Genomic DNA, 19,735 nt, shown 5'->3' on the forward strand with positions numbered 1-19,735 from the left:
AGTTTACTTAGCATGTGTTGTAGCAAGAAGCAGAGTGCACAAATTAGTAACAGCATTATAACTGCTTTTAGTTACAAGTTGTAAGATTTCAGTAAACCCAATGATCAATCCAAACTCACAGTCACTAACACATGATAATATTAATGAATAACCATATTTTTTTTTAAATGCCTATGTGCAAACGTAATGAACAGTCAGTATTTTGAGGGAGGGGAATAAATGGTACTTTATATTGAGGCAAAGATGGTGAATCATAAATATATCAAAATTAAATTGTCTGAAAATATTTGAATTGAAGTGAGTTTAAGGAAGTACTAAGAAGCAAATTTTGTATTCTGTACATTTCAACTAAACCAAACATGGCTGAGTGGTTCACAATTCTGCTTTGTATTCTGGGGGTTCCAGGTTGAGATCTTGGCCCAGAGACCAGCTACCCTAAGATCATTAGTGGTCTTCTTTGGCCCCTTCAGACCAATACCAGGATAATATCTCTGTGTAGGTCACGGCTGCTTGCTTCCCCATCTTTTTCAGTTCATTACTCACTAATTCTACCATTCAGTGCTATATAGTATGAGCTACTGACAGCATTGTTAAGTAAGCCATAAATTTGTAGGTGTAATTAAACAAAGACAGCTATAATGGATTTAACATATATCTCGTAAAAACAAGAAGTTCTGGGTAGAACTTGCCTGCTTTCCTTTAGTACGACATGGACCACAGAAAATGACACATCCAAGAATTCTTCATTGCTGTGGGAACATGTTTTCTTAGCTATTTGCCTTGCAATAGGGGGATACGCAGACTCTCCTGTGATACAACATGGACTGCACAGAAAACGATACATCTAACAGTTCTTCGTTTTGTGCATTCATTCCTGTGAGAATGTATTTACCGAGGCATTGCCTAAAAAAAGAGGGAAAATATTTTAGAATTTTGAACCAGAAAGCTTTTTTTTTTTACCTGATATTGCTGATATTCAGACACGAGATCATTCATGTTGGATTCTGCTTCTGTAAACTCCATTTCATCCATCCCCTCTCCTGTGTACCAGTGTAAGAATGCTTTGCGCCGAAACATTGCTGTGAACTGTTCAGAAATGCGTCTGAATATCTCCTGGATTGCAGTTGTGTTACCAATGAATGTTGCTGACATCCGAAGACCACGTGGAGGAATATCACATACTGCAACCTTCACGTTATTTGGGATCCATTCCACGAAGTAACTGAAAAATAAATGCACGTGACATCCTGTGAATGCAACACTCATCTTTTTCTATATTTTACGCACAGCTTTTCTCAAGCAGTGTACTACATTTCTTCCTGTTACTTTTCATACTAGCCCCTTTTTTTACCACAATGTCTTAATTCTTTCCCCATCAGTATGACTTCAATTTTTGGAAATAAGCTCTGCAGGATACTGAAGGTTTTACAATGTTTCAGCAAGCATTGCAGTTGCTATGTCAATGTTTCTATGTGGATTTTGGGAGCCCTTGTACAGAACTCACAGTGGGCAATGAGTAACAGTGAAGCCATGATTGCATGAAGATATAATTACCCTGCTACCATATTACATCCATGTTTTCATCTCCGACTCACTACCCATTGGGAGAACTATACTAGCTTTCGTAACATACTCCAAAGACATCGACTCTGAAGATGGCAAAGGCAGTGTTTGCCATAATGGAAAGTCTTCTTCAACATTCTACATGGCATATTACTGAAAGTGTAAATTGTTCAAAGAACTCCAGCCATGAAAACCTCAGGACAATAATTGTCCCCCTGAGATATGCTGTCACATTTTCCCAAGAACTGTAATGTGTATTTACATATATAAATGCAGTTTGAAGAATTACAGTTACCCCAAAACTACAAACATTTAGGTTACAGAATTTTGCTTTGTTGAAGAATACCAAGAAAGTCAAGAACACGAAGAAAGGTTAGGAGAAGGAAGAGATTAGACATTTAATTTGTTTACCTCTATAAAATGGAAGTAGTGCCAAAATATTTTTTTTATTGCTAGTGGGGTGGGACTAAGTCCCTTGTACTGTGGCCACTTCTGGCCTATTGTACCAGCTCCAGATGATAGGTGAGGGTGATTATGGAGCACCTGGTGGAATGAAGATTGGCAGGGGAAACTGAAGTACTTGGAGAAAACCTGCCCCAGTGCCACTTTGTCCACCACAAATCCCACTTGACTAGACCCGGGATCGAACCTGGGCCGCCGTGGTGGGAAGCCAGCGACTAACCACTTGAGCTATGGCGCAGCCTGCCAGAAGACGAAGCTGATGGCAGTATATCATAATACATTTGTTGGAAATCAGAGGTGGGAGAATGCTCATGACAGGGTACACAGCTTACATTTTATTCTACCTTCATTTGAATAAAGTTAGCAGTTTCAGTTCTGTTTGCCTTAAGTACGCAAAGAATGTACTCTTACAGATGAACGTTTTGTTGTTACCTGGAATTCTTGTTTTGAACATTAAGCATCTGTTCATCAACCTCTTTCATGGACATCATACCCCTAAAGATGGCTGCTACAGTGAGGTATCGTCCATGACGGGGGTCGCAAGCTGCCATCATGTTCTTAGCGTCAAACATCTGCAACACAGCAGTCATGTTTGAGCTGAAACCTCAATAAATATAACAGGTTAAAGACACCAGGCTGAAGTTTATTGACAGTAATCTGATATTGGGTAAAATAGTTTTATTTTCTTCATTTATTCCTTACCATGCTTACTTTTATTTAAAGAACCTCTTGTGTAAGCTTTCATGGTAACCTATAAAGGGTGTTTCACGACTTTAGGTCATAACTGCAGGAGGTGATTTCCTNATTAAAAAGCTATGATTATTATTTTGAAATGTTGAAAAATGGTAGCAGAGTTCCCTGATCTCAAATACAGAATGAATCCAGCCTATAGCCTTCAACTACCAATGCTTCTAATTGAAATACCTTGTTTATAGCTTGAAGAAAGTGAAGGTTCAGCTTCAGAGACAAAGTTAAAAATTGACTGTATTCCTTACAATTAAGGTTTTTCTGTGTAGTGCTCTATTCCACTGGATCCCAGAGGATTTTGGTTCTGAACACCACAGTTGGTAACCTGAGATTTTATCACTCTCAGCTGCCATGAAAGTTTTGCATGTTTGAGGATTTCACTGTTTACTAATTATATCCTTACAACAGGAATTCAGAACAGGCATGTAGTACATATGGGTGATGGAAATGCATACAAAATTTTAGTCTGGAAACTTGAAGGAAAGAGATGACATAAGAAACACAAGTGCTGACGGGAGGATAGTACTGAAATAATCTTAGAATGCATATGAGTGTGGACTTAACATGGTTCGAGGGAGGTGTGGTGGCATGCACATACAAACTACTTTAAAACATCTTCAGAAACATGACCACGAAAATTCCAGTCCTATATCCTATACCACAGGGATGATTAACACTGGACAGAACACTATACTGTCACAAGTGTTAAGACAGTGATGTTAACTGTAATCATAATACTGAAACTATCATTACTGCAATACCTCTAACCCCTAAATTGTGTTGTATTTAAAAATACCAGACTAAGGATACACTTGACAATGTTACCACCAACCTGTTGTGTGAGTTCTGGCACAGTGAGGGCACGGTACTGTTGGCTCCCTCGTGCTGTCAGTGGGGCAAACCCAGGCATGAAGAAATGCAGGCGTGGAAAAGGCACCATATTGACTGCCAGTTTACGGAGATCAGCGTTCAACTGGCCTGGGAACCTCAGGCATGTTGTTACCCCTGACATTGTGACCTAGTGGAAATAAAAACAGTAAAGTCACTTGGTAGATATTTAACTGTAGTGACTGCAGAGTATTTACTTATATATAGCTCATTAAACGAGGCTATTAGTAGTTCACATTACATAGCACTGAGTGACAGAATGATTAGTGAATAAGCTGGGAAGGATGTGGAAGCTAGTGGTTGTGGCTTAATTTGAGGTTCTAGCCCAGTATTTGCCTGTAGGGACTGGGGAAAACCACAAAAAGCCTTTCAGCATAACCAGTCGCTCGGTGAAGATTTGAAATTTCCCAAATGAAGCAGGAGTATTAGCTACTTTACTGTAATATTTATTATCTTCTAGCATCAGAACCACTTTATATGGCTTGACTGACAGTCTCCAGTCGCTTTTTTCTTCCTACAGTCTTGCCTTATCAGTTTCTTAGCAGCTCTTCCCACCCCTCATATCTGAATTAATTTGTTCCATGTCACCCCATCCTTCAAATTTTATTTTTATTAATTTTACATAGTTGGACTACTGTAATCATTTCTGTTCTGCTAACAAATTCTGAATCACAACATCTTGCTAAAAAATTTAATTTACAATTCTATCCCTTCTTAATCTTACCCTCAGTACTTTTCAAAAAGTGTCTCAGAAATACTGTTACATTTGAGCTCATAATTCTACAACCCAACAACACTGCTACTTAGGAATATCTACATCCATTCAGTGAACATTTTCACGCAATGAAAATATTACCAATTTAAATTATATTAACTTCTGGACCACAACCAGTCTCATCTCTCACTGCTAATCATCATGCCATTCAACACTATACAGTCTGACTACTGACATCACTGTTAAATAAACCATACATAAAATTCACCCCATTTAGATCCAAATATTTCCCTCAACAATTTATATCCAAGCACTTCCAACTGGCTATGCCACAGCTCAGGCATGATGATGCTGGCATCTCACCGCAGAATATCAGGTTCAATCCTGAGTAACTTCATGTGAGATTCATGGTGGATGAAGTGACTCTGTATCAGGTTTCTGAGTTCCTTCAGTTTTCCCCTGCTAATCATTACTCCACCACTGCTTGATACATACTGTAGCATGTAGACCTGTTGCTAAGTAATGACTCTGTAAGCAATGGCTGTTGCTAGGCAATAGCCACAAAAGTTTCCTAACAAGCACCAATCGACTAACTTGAAAGCAGTGTTTTACAGTCCTTGCAACAGCCACGTGATGCAGCAACAGAAGAGCTATTTGGAGAGGTGTTTTCTATGCGGGCTGTGCTGAGGTGTTAATACAAACAGGACAAGTCTAGAGTTTTGTTGGTTGTGAGACAGATGCCAGCCAGTAAGGATGTAAACATGGAAACTGAGGAAGCTATGGATTTGGAAGACATTACGAGGTGACAACCAGTGGAGATAGAAGAGACTGAGAAGACTTAGTGAGTGCTGTAGTGAATTGTAAAGTGTATTAGCAACATCAATATAATTACTTGTAGTTACCATCTGTAAGTGTTCAATAAATCTAATTAGCAAACCAAACCCTGTCTATAATCACTCATACATTTGACAATGCCTATCACCACTTCCTGAGTGTGCAATAGTCCTTACCAGGCTAACTTTCAAAAGCATTTCTCTTTTTTGCATGATGGATACAAACTGGACACTTTTCTGGGGACATAAGATTATTCCACATTAACACCACCAATGAAGTACTACTGAACACTTTTCCACTTATTTTTATAATATCGTTTTGGATAGTAGACAGGTTAATTGTAGATTCTGAACTGAAATATAACAAAATGCATCCATAGAACAGTTATTCATGAGAAGTTAACAGTTGATCAGTTTATCAAGGAATTCCCAGCGGATTATGGAACCCAAAGGTTCATCATGGTGTTGACAAAAGCTCACCATTGGTTCCTATCGTTAGGTGGATTAATCCATTCCACACCCTTCCATCCTATTTCTTACAAGAACTCTTTTTATAATTTCCCATCAGTATTTAGATCCTCTAAGTCAGGCATGTCCAACGCATCAATCGCAGGACGATTTTTGGTCCATCTCATAGTCCTATAAGGAAATTATACGTGAAAAGCATGTTAATTCACTTGTAATATAATATGATTATATTCAGATTTTGAAGGGAAAATACGTATTAGTCCTATTTTTCTGTTCTTATGTAGCTTACGTGAAAATTGCTTTACACTTGTGTTAAGTGAACTGTGGGGAAGTCCCTACTCTATGCTTATCACATGGACTCTGTTTCATCACTCGTTGTCAGCCGTGTGTGTTCTGGTGCAAGAGTGATCGACAGAATGTGTGATTCACTTCGTTCCCTCCCTCCAGTCAACTGTGAATCCCCGTTTGTTGAACTAACAAGTGAGACGTATTATTATATTAGCTGTTAGTGGAGATTTGTTGCTTTGCTGTGCATTAAACAAATATAGAGTTTGGGGATTAGCTCACTGTAATCAAAGGGACAGTAAGTGCCTGCCCACGTTATTTTATTAATTTTGAAAGTGTCTGTGTGCATGTGCCAGACAAAACAGTTACCTCAATATAGTGGAAAATGCAACGCCTCAGTATCCTTGACAAAAAAAAGGTAACCTGGAATGTCATTATAATACTCTCCATAGCAATAAGTATGATGCTGATTTTCCACCCAAATGTGAAATTCGTACACTTAAGCTCCAAGAACTTAAATCGAACTTAGCTGCTCAACAACAGCTGATGGCAAAACCAAGGTCACTTTCTAACAATGCAACCAAATCATCCTTCAAGGTCAGCAATCTGATTGTTAAAAAATGCAAACCTTTCACTAAAGGGGAATTTGTAGAAGAGTGTTTTCTTGAAATAGCTGATAATCTTTTTGAAGGACTTAAAAATAAGAAAGAGATCATAGCTACTATTCAAGATCTTCAATTATCAAGAAACACCACTGTGCGGCGAGTAGAAATGATATGTGGAAACATAACTGGACAGTTGTTGAAAGATGTTTCCAATTGTATTGCTTTCTCCCTCCAACTGGAAGAATCTACACACAGACACACAGCCCAGTTACTAGTTGCTTTTACAACAAACATCATGTGTCATGTTATTTTTACCAATATTTTTGTTTAAAGCGAGGTATGATGATAGGAGGAGGGCGTGGAAGATCACTGGCAGTTTTGACACTAAAAAGTCGATCACAACCTGTTTGAAGTTGGACATGCCTGCTCTAAGTGGTCTCTTTCCTTTAGGTTTTCACTAAAATCAGATGAGTCAGATGTAACAGATGTGGCAGTGACATCTGAAGTGAATATAACACATGAATGCAAGTGTTCCCTCCAGTCAGTACTCACAGACACTAGCTCATTGAGGTCCCTGTAGGTTGGCTCTGTGAGACACAGGTTCCTAATGCAGATATCACATAAAGCTTCATTGTCAATGCAGTAAGTTCCACTGCTGTTTCCACCAACTGGTGCGCTGAAAGCACTGCATTGTAGGGTTCCAAAACCACTTTAGATACCTGAAAGAAATTGTGTACTGTGGTACAGTAACCCCTTCCCTACTTACGGAGACGAGATGGTTGAGATCCCCGTATGTGGGTGAGGTGAGTTTGAGCGTGCGAAAACAGATGTCGTACAGAGCCTCGTTGTCTATGCAGAATGTCTCATCAGTGTTCTCAACCAACTGATGCACTGATAGGGTTGCATTGTATGGCTCTACCACTGTGTCTGACACCTGTAAGCATACGGCACACAACTTGCCAGCCCAACCAACAAGCAAGATATCCACACAGTAAGCAGACAGTTTTACACAAGCACTGAAAACACTGTCAGCACAGTACAAAGATTTCACACATTTTGCTACATGAAACCCTTCAACTGAGTGATTGATTCCTAATTAACGTACATATTTTTAGACTTGGCTGTTCTGGACAGCATTCTCTGTGAATAATTCGAGTCCACTAACTGAGATAACGATTGTAGGGTATGGTTTATAACAGGAGTCATAGTTACACTGTATCACCCTCCCTCTCACAGCGCAGCTGCAATTACTGCCATGTTACTTCCTACCATATTTTTCGTTACTAATAATCCTGAGACCAGGTCTAAAAATACAGTCTGTACCTAACTACATGGTATGGAGTTCTCCTTGAGCAGCTGATATTTACTCATCTGGTTTGATACTGTTTGTAATGGAAGCCCACACTTCATCACTGTCACCACATGGCAGATCCTGTCTTCAGATTTTTATTCCAGTTCACATACTAACAACCTAATCATATAAGATACATTTTTACGTTATCATCCCATCCACAAGTTCTTTTTATGACTGAGGTTCTTTAATAACTGAGATTAGCTCTATCTAACAGGTCCAAATGAATATACATGTATGCCTGTCCACTTTGCCATCTGAGACAGGAAATATATCAGTTTTCAAAATGCGATCTGTTCAGGGTAGTAAAGAGCTGGTTGTGATATGTTCACGATACTAGGTGATGGCTGCAGCACAGCAACCCAGTAATACCATCTATATAACCTTTCAAAGCAGATATTTTACCCTGTTATCCCTACAAAAGAGTTCCGATCATCCCAATTACCACCCAGTGCGGATAGGATTAGTGAAAGGACCATTCTTGTTATTGCGAGCTGGGATAGCATAGTCGGTATAGCAATTATCTATGGGCTGGATTACTGAGGGGTCAAGAGTTCGAGTCCCGGTAGGGTCAAGAATTTTTTCTTCTCCATGTCGTCCACCCAACCTCCTATCCAATGGGTACCGGGGGTAAAGCGGCCGAAATGTGAAGCTGACCATTCACCTCCAACTAGTGCCAAGGTCAAGAAAATGTGGATCTATACACCAACATCCCCATATGCCTTCATGGTGCAGTGCTTAATTACTTAAGTACAGGGACAACTTTACCTTTTAGGCCTGACAAAAAGTTAACTACTGATGCTATATACGTTGTTCAACAATTGATATGTGGGGAATAATGGTCAGAGGGGTGGAAATGGTCGGCAGACATGAGTACATACTGTCTGTTTAGTTCCAGAGCGCTTCATTTCGTGGAAACTTTTCCCAGTGCCTTAAGATGTCATAACTAGCATTCCTACAATGATACATGTAGAACAAATTCATGATCCTACTATGTACGAATTTCCATTATATACGAGTATGTTGGTCATCCCACCAGACACTCTACTGATCTGTAGCATCTACCCAGCTCTGGAAATCCTTTTTCCTCCACCCATGATTGTGGTATGTACAAATCTGGTCCAGTTTTTCACAGTATGATTGGATAAAGCTGGAAACAATATTATTTTACAGATGTGTGTATGTGTAACGCTTTTTGTAAGAATGAGATTTATTACACTTTGTGTGTGTTATTTGCGAAGTGGCATCAAACATCAGCCTCGAAGCATCGTTTGAGGACATGTAGGACTGGAAACAGAGAGAGAGAGAGCATGGGAGGTTAACAGTGTAATAGATTATAAAACAAATGATACTTATTGAATTCACAATGGGTGCTATGTTTAAAATTTCGCATAGTGGGGGGTGGAGTCCAGCTGGGTCCACTCAGCACAGTGGCCACTGATTGGCAGGGGAAACCGAAGTACTCGGATAAAACCCGCCCCAGCGCCACTTTGTCCACCACAAATCCCACTTGACCAGATCAGGGCTCAAACCCGGGCCACCGCAGTGGGAAGCCAATGATTAACCGCTTGAGCTATGGCGCGGCCTGGGTGCTACATTACTTTTCATTAACATCATTAGTTTCAGAACATATTTGTGGTAATGGTTTCAAATCCCAGCACCTTGTTTTGCAAAAGCGCCAAGCATTGAAGTTAAGCAAGACAGCCCAAGGTTTGAAAGAACATAATGTCTCCATCTTCAGGGTCGAATTACAGGCGTTACAACCCAGAAGACCCTACACTTTTCACAGTCACTGTCAACAGAATCTCAAATCCAACATAATCTCCGTTAGTTATGATACATCCAGAAGATGGCAATAAATAGCAGTGTTTCGGTTTGTATTACAGTTCCCACCTTTGTGAAAAAGAGGCATCATTACCCTGGGTGCCACCAGGCTTTTCCCGGGGGGGGGGCACATAATTTGTGTAAAATCTTACGTTTAGGCCGTTTATAGATATTTTTACTGACTGCCCTAAGTATTTGGTGCAGAATGCATTTAGAAACCCATACAGATTTTTGCACTAATGTATGGTATATTTCCTTTGCTTTTCCATGTCTTTTTTAAAGATATCCGTGTAGGGGCAGATGCCTGGCTTGCCCTCACCAGCGCCCATATTACACAACTATTATTGTTGTTATTATTATACAGGCACACAAAAGTAGCATAACCAAAGAATTAAGGACAGAATCATACTAATAAACATATTATATACACTGCAGAGTAAGTGCAATACAAGAAATAGGAAGAACAGAGATCCTATAACATCAAAATTAATAATAATAATAATAATAATAATAATAATAATAATAATAATAATAATAATGTTGCATTATAGACGGGAGAAGGCTATAAGTGAGATGCTTCACTGCAACAGGGTGCCGAAATATAATATTATTATACTCATTCAAGCTGTCTTACAGTCCGGACAGTTTAGTCTGTATGGCAATGCGCTACGTACTGGACGGCCAGGGTTTGATTTTCAGTGGGAGCAAAATTTCTGTTCTCCACAACATCCAGGCAGCACACCCAGCCTCCTATCCGATGGGTACTGGAGGCTATTTCACTGGGGATAAAATGACCAGGACGTGAAGCTTGCCACTCACTTCCTTCTAATGCCGAGAGCAAGAATGGTGGACCTATACATCCACTCCCCTGTATGTTTTCATGGTATAGTGCTCAATTAGTTAAGCGCAAGGACAAATTTAACCTTTTTTTTTACCTGTTATCAAGCTGTCTTTCCACAACTTTTCAAGATAACAGCATGTATATTCTGTAAAATTATGGTGATGAAACACGTCTCAAGACCGATAATGTGCAAGAGTGTAGCAACTGAAGGGTTATCTGTGGAAACTGTAGCTATAAATAGGGGATGATATTAATTTTCAACGGGCATTTCACTAATGAACTGTAAATACAGTAACAGATGTAAGACTGTAAGATAAAAGCAATGTCAGAAGCTTCAGAAGCTAAGTGTGCAGCCTGCACAGTGCATTTCCATGTGCTTCATAAGATGAAAGGAAGATGCAGCTTTAAGCACTGAAAGTTTCAAAATTATACGGATGAACCTGATGCTTCAGAGAGTTAACCACGTTCAACACAAAAGAATTTCAGTATCTGTGAATCTCTTTGCAACAGCAGATTTTTCTCTGCAATAAAAGAGACATCTTCCTGCCTCTTTTAATTTCCGTGGCGCCTACCTTTGGAGAAGGCACAACACTGAATGTGTTCATTATTCTGTCGGGGTATTCCTCTCGTATCTTGGATATGAGCAATGTCCCCATGCCAGAGCCTGTGCCCCCGCCCAGTGAGTGGGCCAGCTGGAACCCCTGCAAGCAGTCACAGGCTTCTGCCTCTTTGCGCAGGACATCCAGAACAGAATCCACTAGCTCGGCACCTTCTGTGTAGTGGCCTTTTGCCCAGTTGTTCCCTTTTGACATTATAAAACCTTGTCATCACACTGAACGCACCATACTTATTTCTACAGTGATTTACTTGGAAACATGATTCACATTATGACACATTTCTTCAGGAATACGCAGCCTAGAGTGCTGAAGTTTCTTTCAACGTTTTGGCAAACACTGCTGTTGCCATTTCCACAGTCAATTATTTTGGGGTGATTTTGACAGCTCTTATACAGATCCCCCCCCCAAGTTATCAATACTGAAAATGGCATTTGCAATATTTTCCGAAACAATGGAAAACATCTAACATTCTACGTGACATAATCCTGAAAGCTGAAGTCATGCATTATGCTAAAGCTGCAAAAACCCAAGGTCATAATTATATTTCCTAAAGACAATTTATTTCATCATCATGAAAAAAAAGTTTAGAAATAAATCTCTGTAAAATAGTCAGTGGATCTGCAGACCCAAAATCATATGTCTACCAGATGTCACGAATGTGGAGCTTCGTAAATGCTTACACAGTTCATCTGAATTTGATAAAAACTAATATTATGAATACAAGGATTATAACTTCCCCTTAAAGAAGCAGAAAAGTAACCCACCTGCCCCACTCTGTCCGAACACATAGTTGTCCGGTCTGAACAGCTGCCCGAACGGTCCCGAGCGTACTGAATCCATGGTTCCGGGTTCGAGGTCCACCAGAATTGCTCGCGGTACATACTTGCCGCCTAGAAAACAATAACAATAGAAATTACCGGGTTGGACGAAATAATGGAAACACTATAGATACTGTAAACATTTCGTTATTAATATGGTGTTGGACCATCTTTTTGCCTTCAATACAGCCGCAATCCTTCTTGGAATGGACTCGTATGAGTTTCGAACAGTCTCTAGTGGAATTTTATACCATTCTTATTGAAGAACCTCTTCAAGTTGCTTTAGAGATGTTGGAGGTCAGAATCTGTGCCTCTAGCTAGTTCCCAAAACTGACCGAAGTGGTTCAGTGATGTTCAGATATGGTGATTGTGCTGGCCAGGAAAGATGTTGAAGTTCACCTTCATGCTCTTCAAACCACTGTACACAAAATTAGGTTCTCGGCGCTTCTCCTTCCCGCCTCCTTTGTGGGGTTCGTAACTTCCGCCCCCCCCCCCATTATATACAATCTGTTTCCCTGACCCCTGTAATTTCTTCACGGACCGAAGTTACACTTCTGACTTCTGTTCGGAGAGGTTCGAATCTCGACACTGACTATCCCGCCTGAGATCTCTCACCGTTTTCTTCAGTTCCTCTAGGCAAACGCCAGGACAGTACATTCACACAGGCCAAGTCCACTTCCTTTCAAATCCTTTCCAATTCATCATTTCATTAGTCAGTCTCTTACTTCACGCTGTATTATGAGCTACTGACTACCCAACTAACTCCACGGAGCTGAGCCCTTCTTGAAAAAAACTGCCAGTCGCTCAGCAACTCTAGAATTTCCCAAAATTTTACGAAACCCGAAGGTTCATTGCCGTGATCACAAGTGCCGTCCACTGGTTCCTATCCTCAGCCAGATCAATCCTGTCCATACCCCTCATACTATCTAAAATCCAGTTTAATATTATCCTTCAACCTACGTCTAGGTCTTCCCAGTGGTCTCTTTCCTTTTGGCTTTCCCGCCAAAATCCTGCATGCATTATTCTTCTTCTCCTCCTCCTCTTCAGTTTTCTTCCAATGCGTGCTACATGCCCTTCCCATCTAATCTTCCTTCAAATGATCATTCTAATTATATTTGGTGAAGAGTATAAGTTATGGAGCTCCTCATTATGCAGTTTTCTCAAACCTCCTGTCACTTCATCCCTCTTTGGTCTAAATATTCCCTTCAGCACCCTGTTCTCAAACACCCTCAGTCTATGTTCCTCCCTTAATGTCAGAGACCAAGTTTCACACCAATACAAAGCAAGAGGCAACATTATAGTTTTGTATACTCTAATTTTTGCCTCTTTAGACAGCAGATGAAAAGACAAAGGGTTCTGAACTGAATGGTAGCAAGCATTACCCGAATTCAATCACCTCTTAATTTCGTGAATGGGCTACTGACAGCTTGACTAAATACAGTGTAATAAACCTGACCTCTTCATGGCGACTGAAGTTTTACTGCAAAGGCTAGAGCATTAATTACTTATTATGACTAAATTTAGAATTGCCGTCGCCATGGCGTGCAGATGTCCGCCAACCATCAATCAATATTCTGTGAATTCAAAGAAAAGAGCGTAGCCCCGTTTTAACAAGGGTTCTAAAATCACAGCTTCACTGGAATTATGTTACACCCTATGGTCAACAAATGAAATCAACTTTACAACTTTTTATAGTGTCTACTCACAATAATATAGGATTTGCCTGGGCTGTTTTTCCAAAGTGGGGAAAGCCAGTCAGATAATTTGCTTACAGGCTTACGTTTGAGTCATTAAAAACATTTATACTGATCGCCTTAAAATATTTAAGACAGAAGAATGTTTCTTTTAGAATACACTTTTGATTTTTATATTAATATTTGGCATATTTCCTTCTGCCCTTGGTTTCCATTATTTTTAAATCTGGTGGGGGAAGATTCCTGGCACGTCCCCCCCTTCATCGCAGGTAGCGTCCATGACCCCCTGTTACAAATTTACGCAACACTTGTTGAATGATTTTGGGTGTAAAACATGTAAACAGAACACCATCGCACAACAAAACGCACGCAGTTCCCTACCTCACTGCGGCAAATTTTTTGGAAACATTATTTAAAAAAACATCCGGGATAGCCCAGTCGGTTTAGCAACTTGCTATGGGCTGGAGACCAAGCGGTCGGAGTTCGAGTCCCGGTGGAGGCAAGAATTTTCACTTCTCCTTATCGTCCAGAATGACTCTTGGGCCCACCCAACCTCCTATACTATGGGTTCGGGGGTTCTTTCACCGGGGGGTAACACGGCCGGGGCATGAAACTGACCATTCACCTCCAAGTGCCAAGGTCAAGAAGACGTGGGTCTATACATCCACTCCTCCATACGTCAGTTCGCAGATTGTACGCCTTGAAAGCCATGGGAGCGGAGTCCTTGATTCTCATGTTGTTTGATTAGAGGCTTATAGTTAATTGTATTACTGACTCGCTAAACTATCAACGTTGTCCACTCTCGTCACTTCTATTAATGTTCCCGTCATTATAACGTTCGTATCGTTACATTATACATCAGATATTAACTATACATGATCGACCCTTTCTTTGGCCATCATCAGGTATCTTTTATTACACTGACCTTTTCCTCTGGTCCGCTAGTTCCCTTACAGTGGGCCAATGTTTACCATCATGTTTTACGTAACGCCTGTTTTGTATATGGCCAACTGAGTACTGTGCCCATCACAGTGGCCGCGCGGGTCTAATGCATGAACTGTCTTCGCTCGCTCGAACGCTGGGATCGTGGGTACCAATCCCACACGAGGCACTGATTTCTGTGTGCTTTGATTCTGTTTATGTTGTTCTGTGTGTAGGTAGCGGCCTTGCGACTAACCGATCCCCCGTCCATGGAGTCCTACCGAATGTGTATAGGATTAAGAACGTGAAAAAGCGGCCAAGGACCAACAATGGGCTTTAGAGGCATACAGAGACAGCGAAGATGATATTATGACATGCCTCTTGCATTTCGGGTTTTGGCGAATCCAGACGCTGCGCTCCAAGTTCTTGTTGATGTTATGGAATTTGTTCCCCGTATGAACTGGTATTGCTGTTCTAGTTGTGCATTCGGCTGGTCTGTGGGTATGCGGTGTCTTGATTTCTATGTTTTTCTATGTTCGTTTTATGCTTGTGGTTTGGTCTTGTTATGAGGGGTGCTGTTCCGGTGTGGAGCTGGTCTCTGTCGTTTAATTCATACAGACTTACAAAACCTCTTGGTTCTGTTGGCACACTTGGGATATTCGCACTAGAATTAGAATTTGGAACTAAAATTTATAATAAAATTGTACCTATTTATTAAATATTACGAAAAACATAAAATTATCGTAAAACAGAATGGTAATAAAGTTTTGTTACAAATATTAGTTTCCAACAATTTACGCAAATGTACGATTATATTGTGCAAAACAATAATTCTCAAAATTTCACGGCGCAATTCGTAGTTTTCGGCACACCGATTGAGAACCACTGCTCGAGATTCGTATTTTGACAGTACTCGATTCGACTCTCGGCCCATACACCGGATATCCTGACGATTTTATGTTGTTTTCCTTGGTCCCTCCGACCAAATGTCGATTAGGCTACGATCGCTTCCTTCCAGATCTTTTCCAATTCATTAATCATTATCATTCGATGCTATAGAGTCTGAGTTGGTCTTCAAACAGTGACTTTAAATAAACAATGGATATGCATATCAACCATTCTCCCCCATCCTATCTGTGGGCGTCCTAAGCTGACGCCGGATAATTCGCTGCCCACGAAGTTGCTTTAGGAATGCTCCGTGCGTCTGTCACCCGTCTGGACGGTTTTATAAATATCGCCCGATCGAGGTGCCTAGGTGACCCGGTTTCTCCGCCGCTAGGCAACACGTGATCCCCCCTAAAGCACGCGATATTTCCAAGACTGTAGCCGATCCGTGCAACAGTGGCGTATTTCACCTCTCGAGTCTTTACCACTTCGGAGTTTCTTGGAAATTCGTTTTCTTGCTATTCATTGCGTAAGCTTAAGTCCTGCAGGGATTCACGGTGTAGGATGGCGTTTTACTGGGAATTTTCCCGGCGGTCAAAGTCCACTGCTGTCATAAACGCCTCCACAATGTTATTTTTTTTTGGGGGGGGGATAATCTAACGACGGGCTGTCAAATAATAGACAACGTATAGCGTTGAATGGTTGGATAACTAGTGAAATATTAACCGAAAAGTATTCCGAAGAAACTGTCATCGACTAATTAAGGCAATATCCTGGCATTTATCTGGGGAAGGGACCAAGGGAAACCAAGAAAACCCTCAATCTGCATAGTCGATGCCACGACCAAGATTCGAACTGGGCCCATTCCGAATGAATATACCTGAAGATGACCCTATGTGGCCGAAACATAACGTTCAATTTACATTAAGCATGTGGTAATTGAACAAATGGCTTGTGATGATGCACTGATCACTGTATGTGTGTGTGTATAAACACGTGATTAAACAGGTGCAGCTGAAGATTAAGCCGAGCAAGATACCAGCATGAAAGCAGATGGTAAACAGAGCTTGCTGCTTGTCATCTGCTTTCATGCTTGTTTCCTGTTCGGCTTAATCTTCGGCTCCGAAGATGGAGGCGATATATTCCTCCGAAACGCCAACGGTCTACAAGGCGTTATATCCCTAATTGACACTTCAGAATAAAGTGAAATGAACTCACGGGCTGCCTCGTTGTAGTACACATTTATCCTCTCAAGCTGAAGATCATTGTCGCCATGGTACATGCCAGTGGGGTCGATCCCATGCTCGTCAGAGATGATCTCCCAGAACTGCAACAGTCACAGAAAGTTCCATCACTTCATGCATTTCCGCTATAACAGGAAGAAGTATGTCTTAAGTTCGCAGTACGCTTTCCCCAAAAGTGTTCTCAGAAAATTTTCATACCTCGATGTTGTTGATGTTCATATTTTTCCGACACAAACCGATTGTTACGGACTTAGCACACCGCACAGAATCAAAAATTAATCTTCGGCCAATTGCGTTACGTGTTCATATTGTGCTCTTCTGGGCCATGACACCGTGCAGTCTGGTTATGAGGGTACCAACATTTTGGAGGACCATACTGCCTCCAGGAAGGTTGGTACCCACGTACCAGACTGCACGGTATCATAACCCAGAAAGCCATAATATGGATCCTTACGCTGTAAGACCTAAAAATCATAACTATATGTAGAAAAATGTTTACATTAAAATTTGCAGGTATTAACATGACATTATTATCATGATCATCACCACCACCAAGATGGTATCTTCCTATTCCATGCACCTTTGCTGGAAATGAAATCTGTAATAGCCTCAACATGTTCGATAATAACAACTGATAAAGTTGTCCCTGTGCTTAATCAAGTAAGCGCCACGCCATCAAGAGGTATGGGGGAATGGAGGTATCCACCATTCTTGATGTCGGCAAAAGATGAAAGTGAGTTGCCAGCCTCACGCCCCTGCCGCTGTAATCCCAGGGAAACAGCCCCCGATACTTATTGGATCGGAAGCGGCCTCCGTAGTCTAGAGGTAACGTTCCCACCTCATGACTCGTAGTACGCGGGTTCAAATACCCGGCGAAGGTCGTCGAATTTTTAAGGGCGGAAACATTCAGGGAACAAGTCCTCCGGGAGGGACTTTAAGCTGTGTGTCCCGTGTCGTAACTTTACGGCACGTAAGAGAACCTCATATCCCCAAAGGGGATCACTGAGCCAAATTCCAGGACGTTTCCCGCCCAACAATAGTCTCTAAGGCCTCTGATAGATGGGGGAAGCATTATAGACACCGCTAAGCAAGTGGCCGAACTCGCTAGCTCGGCGGGACTGATGGTACGCACCATTTATCGGTAGGGTATAGACTGGTAGAATATCATAGAGGGAAGCACAATAGATCAAACTGGTCGCGGTGCATGGGGAAACCCACCCTCTCTAACTAACTAACTATTGGATTGGAGGCTAGGTGAGCAGCCCCAGAGCGAGTCTGAACGCTGTGGAGAAAAGAATCTTACCTCTGCCGAGAATCGAACACCGACCGTCCAGCCTGTAACCCGTTGCTATACCAACTGAACTATGTTAGATAACAATATAACTTTAATCTCGTTTCATTTAATTAATCGGCAGTCAAAACAGCATGCTATCTTCAATATTAGTATACAATTAGGGTCTGGATAGCGTCTGGCTGCTGACTGTATGACCGAGGGGTCGGAGTTCGAGAATTTTCTCTTCTCCAAGTCGTCCAGACCGGCTCTTGGGCTCACTCTGCCTCTTATCCAATGGGTACCGGGGGCTCTTTCTCCGGCGGTAAAGCTGCAGGGGCGTGAAGCTGACCACTCACCTCCAGCTAGTGCCGGATCTATGCATCCACCCCCACATACACCTTCATGGTGTAGTGCTTAGTTAGTTAAGCACAGGGACAACCTTTCCTTTTTACTGTACAAATTATATATGTGCTGCACGCACTAGAGTACCTTACGTGTGTACTGTTTAGTTCATTGTCTGACCATGACCGCCCTGTAACTATGTGCATACGTGTACTTCAGACTGCAACCGTCAGCACGATCAGCATCAACTTCGTATCATTCGCGACGGAAGTAAAGTGCACTGAAATATTTAGCTCATTATAGAACACCGATTAGGTTCCGTTAAAACCTGCTACTTCCATCTCTTCTGTTGTCTTCCTGGATTTCTCCTTCCTTTCTTACGTAAAACAGAACACTTGAAAAACGGGAAATAGATAAAGCTCCATTTCTGCATCATGTAAAGTCGCAGTTAAACTGGACGGGGTTCAGCCGAGAATAATGAGTAGGCTTTATAACAACTTGCTGATCACAATGCTCGCGCGGTCTACGACATGAAATGTATTCGCCAGCTCAAACACTGGGATCGCAGGTTCGAATCTTACCCGAGGAATGGATGTCTCTTTGTTTTGTCCTGCGTAGGTAGCGGCCTTACAAACTTTAACTGACGCAAGTAAGGAGGTTGGTCTAGAAGTAAACACAGAGAAAACTAAGTATATGTTGCTCTCTCGTCACCAAAATGCTGGGCAAAATCATGACATAAAGATAGGAATCAGATGTTTTGAAAATGTGGCACAGTTCAGATATTTGGGAACAATGATAACAAATCAAAACCTGATTGATGAGGAAATTAAGAGAAGATTGAACTCTGGTAATGTTTGCTACCATTCAGTCCAGAACCTTTTGTCTTCTCGTCTGCTGTCCAAAAACATAAAAATTAGAATATACAAAACTATAATTTTGCCTGTGGTTCTGTATGGGTGTGAAACTTGGTCTCTGGCATTAAGAGAGGAACATAGACTGAGGGTGTTTGAGAACAGGGCGTTGAGGAGAATATTTTGACCGAAGAGAGATGAAGTGACAGGAGGTTGGAGAAAACTGCATAATGAGGAGCTTCATAACTTGTACTCTTCTCCAAGTATAATTAGAATGCTCAAGTCGAGGAGGATGAGGTGGGTAGGGCATGTAGCACGAATGGAGAAAAGTAATGCATATAGGACATAGGTGGGAAAGTCAGAATGAAAGAGACCACTGGGAAGACAAAGGTACAGGTGGGTGGACAATATTAAAATGGATTTTAGAGAGATAGGATGAGATGGTATGGATTAGATTGATCTGGCTCAGGATAGGTACCAGTGGATGGCTCTTGTGAACACGGTAATG

At 41.3% G+C, this 19,735-nt stretch overlaps 1 protein-coding gene across 1 annotated transcript in view; it reads right to left on the bottom strand.

Moving 5' to 3' along the window:
* LOC111863897 (tubulin beta chain) overlaps positions 1 to 19,735 on the bottom strand; it is a 44,736-nt gene that overhangs the window by 971 nt on the left and 24,030 nt on the right. The window contains exons 2-8 of the mRNA XM_023850706.2: positions 16,736 to 16,844; positions 11,964 to 12,089; positions 11,155 to 11,384; positions 7,333 to 7,500; positions 3,605 to 3,790; positions 2,458 to 2,597; positions 961 to 1,222 (exon numbers count right to left, since the gene is read on the bottom strand). Of these exons, the coding sequence (XP_023706474.1) occupies positions 961 to 1,222; positions 2,458 to 2,597; positions 3,605 to 3,790; positions 7,333 to 7,500; positions 11,155 to 11,384; positions 11,964 to 12,089; positions 16,736 to 16,844 (1,221 nt within the window). The remainder of the gene's footprint in view (positions 1 to 960; positions 1,223 to 2,457; positions 2,598 to 3,604; positions 3,791 to 7,332; positions 7,501 to 11,154; positions 11,385 to 11,963; positions 12,090 to 16,735; positions 16,845 to 19,735) is intronic.

The sequence above is a fragment of the Cryptotermes secundus genome, unplaced genomic scaffold (assembly GCF_002891405.2).
Source record: "Cryptotermes secundus unplaced genomic scaffold, Csec_1.0 scaffold171, whole genome shotgun sequence".
Classification (NCBI taxonomy): domain Eukaryota; kingdom Metazoa; phylum Arthropoda; class Insecta; order Blattodea; family Kalotermitidae; genus Cryptotermes; species Cryptotermes secundus.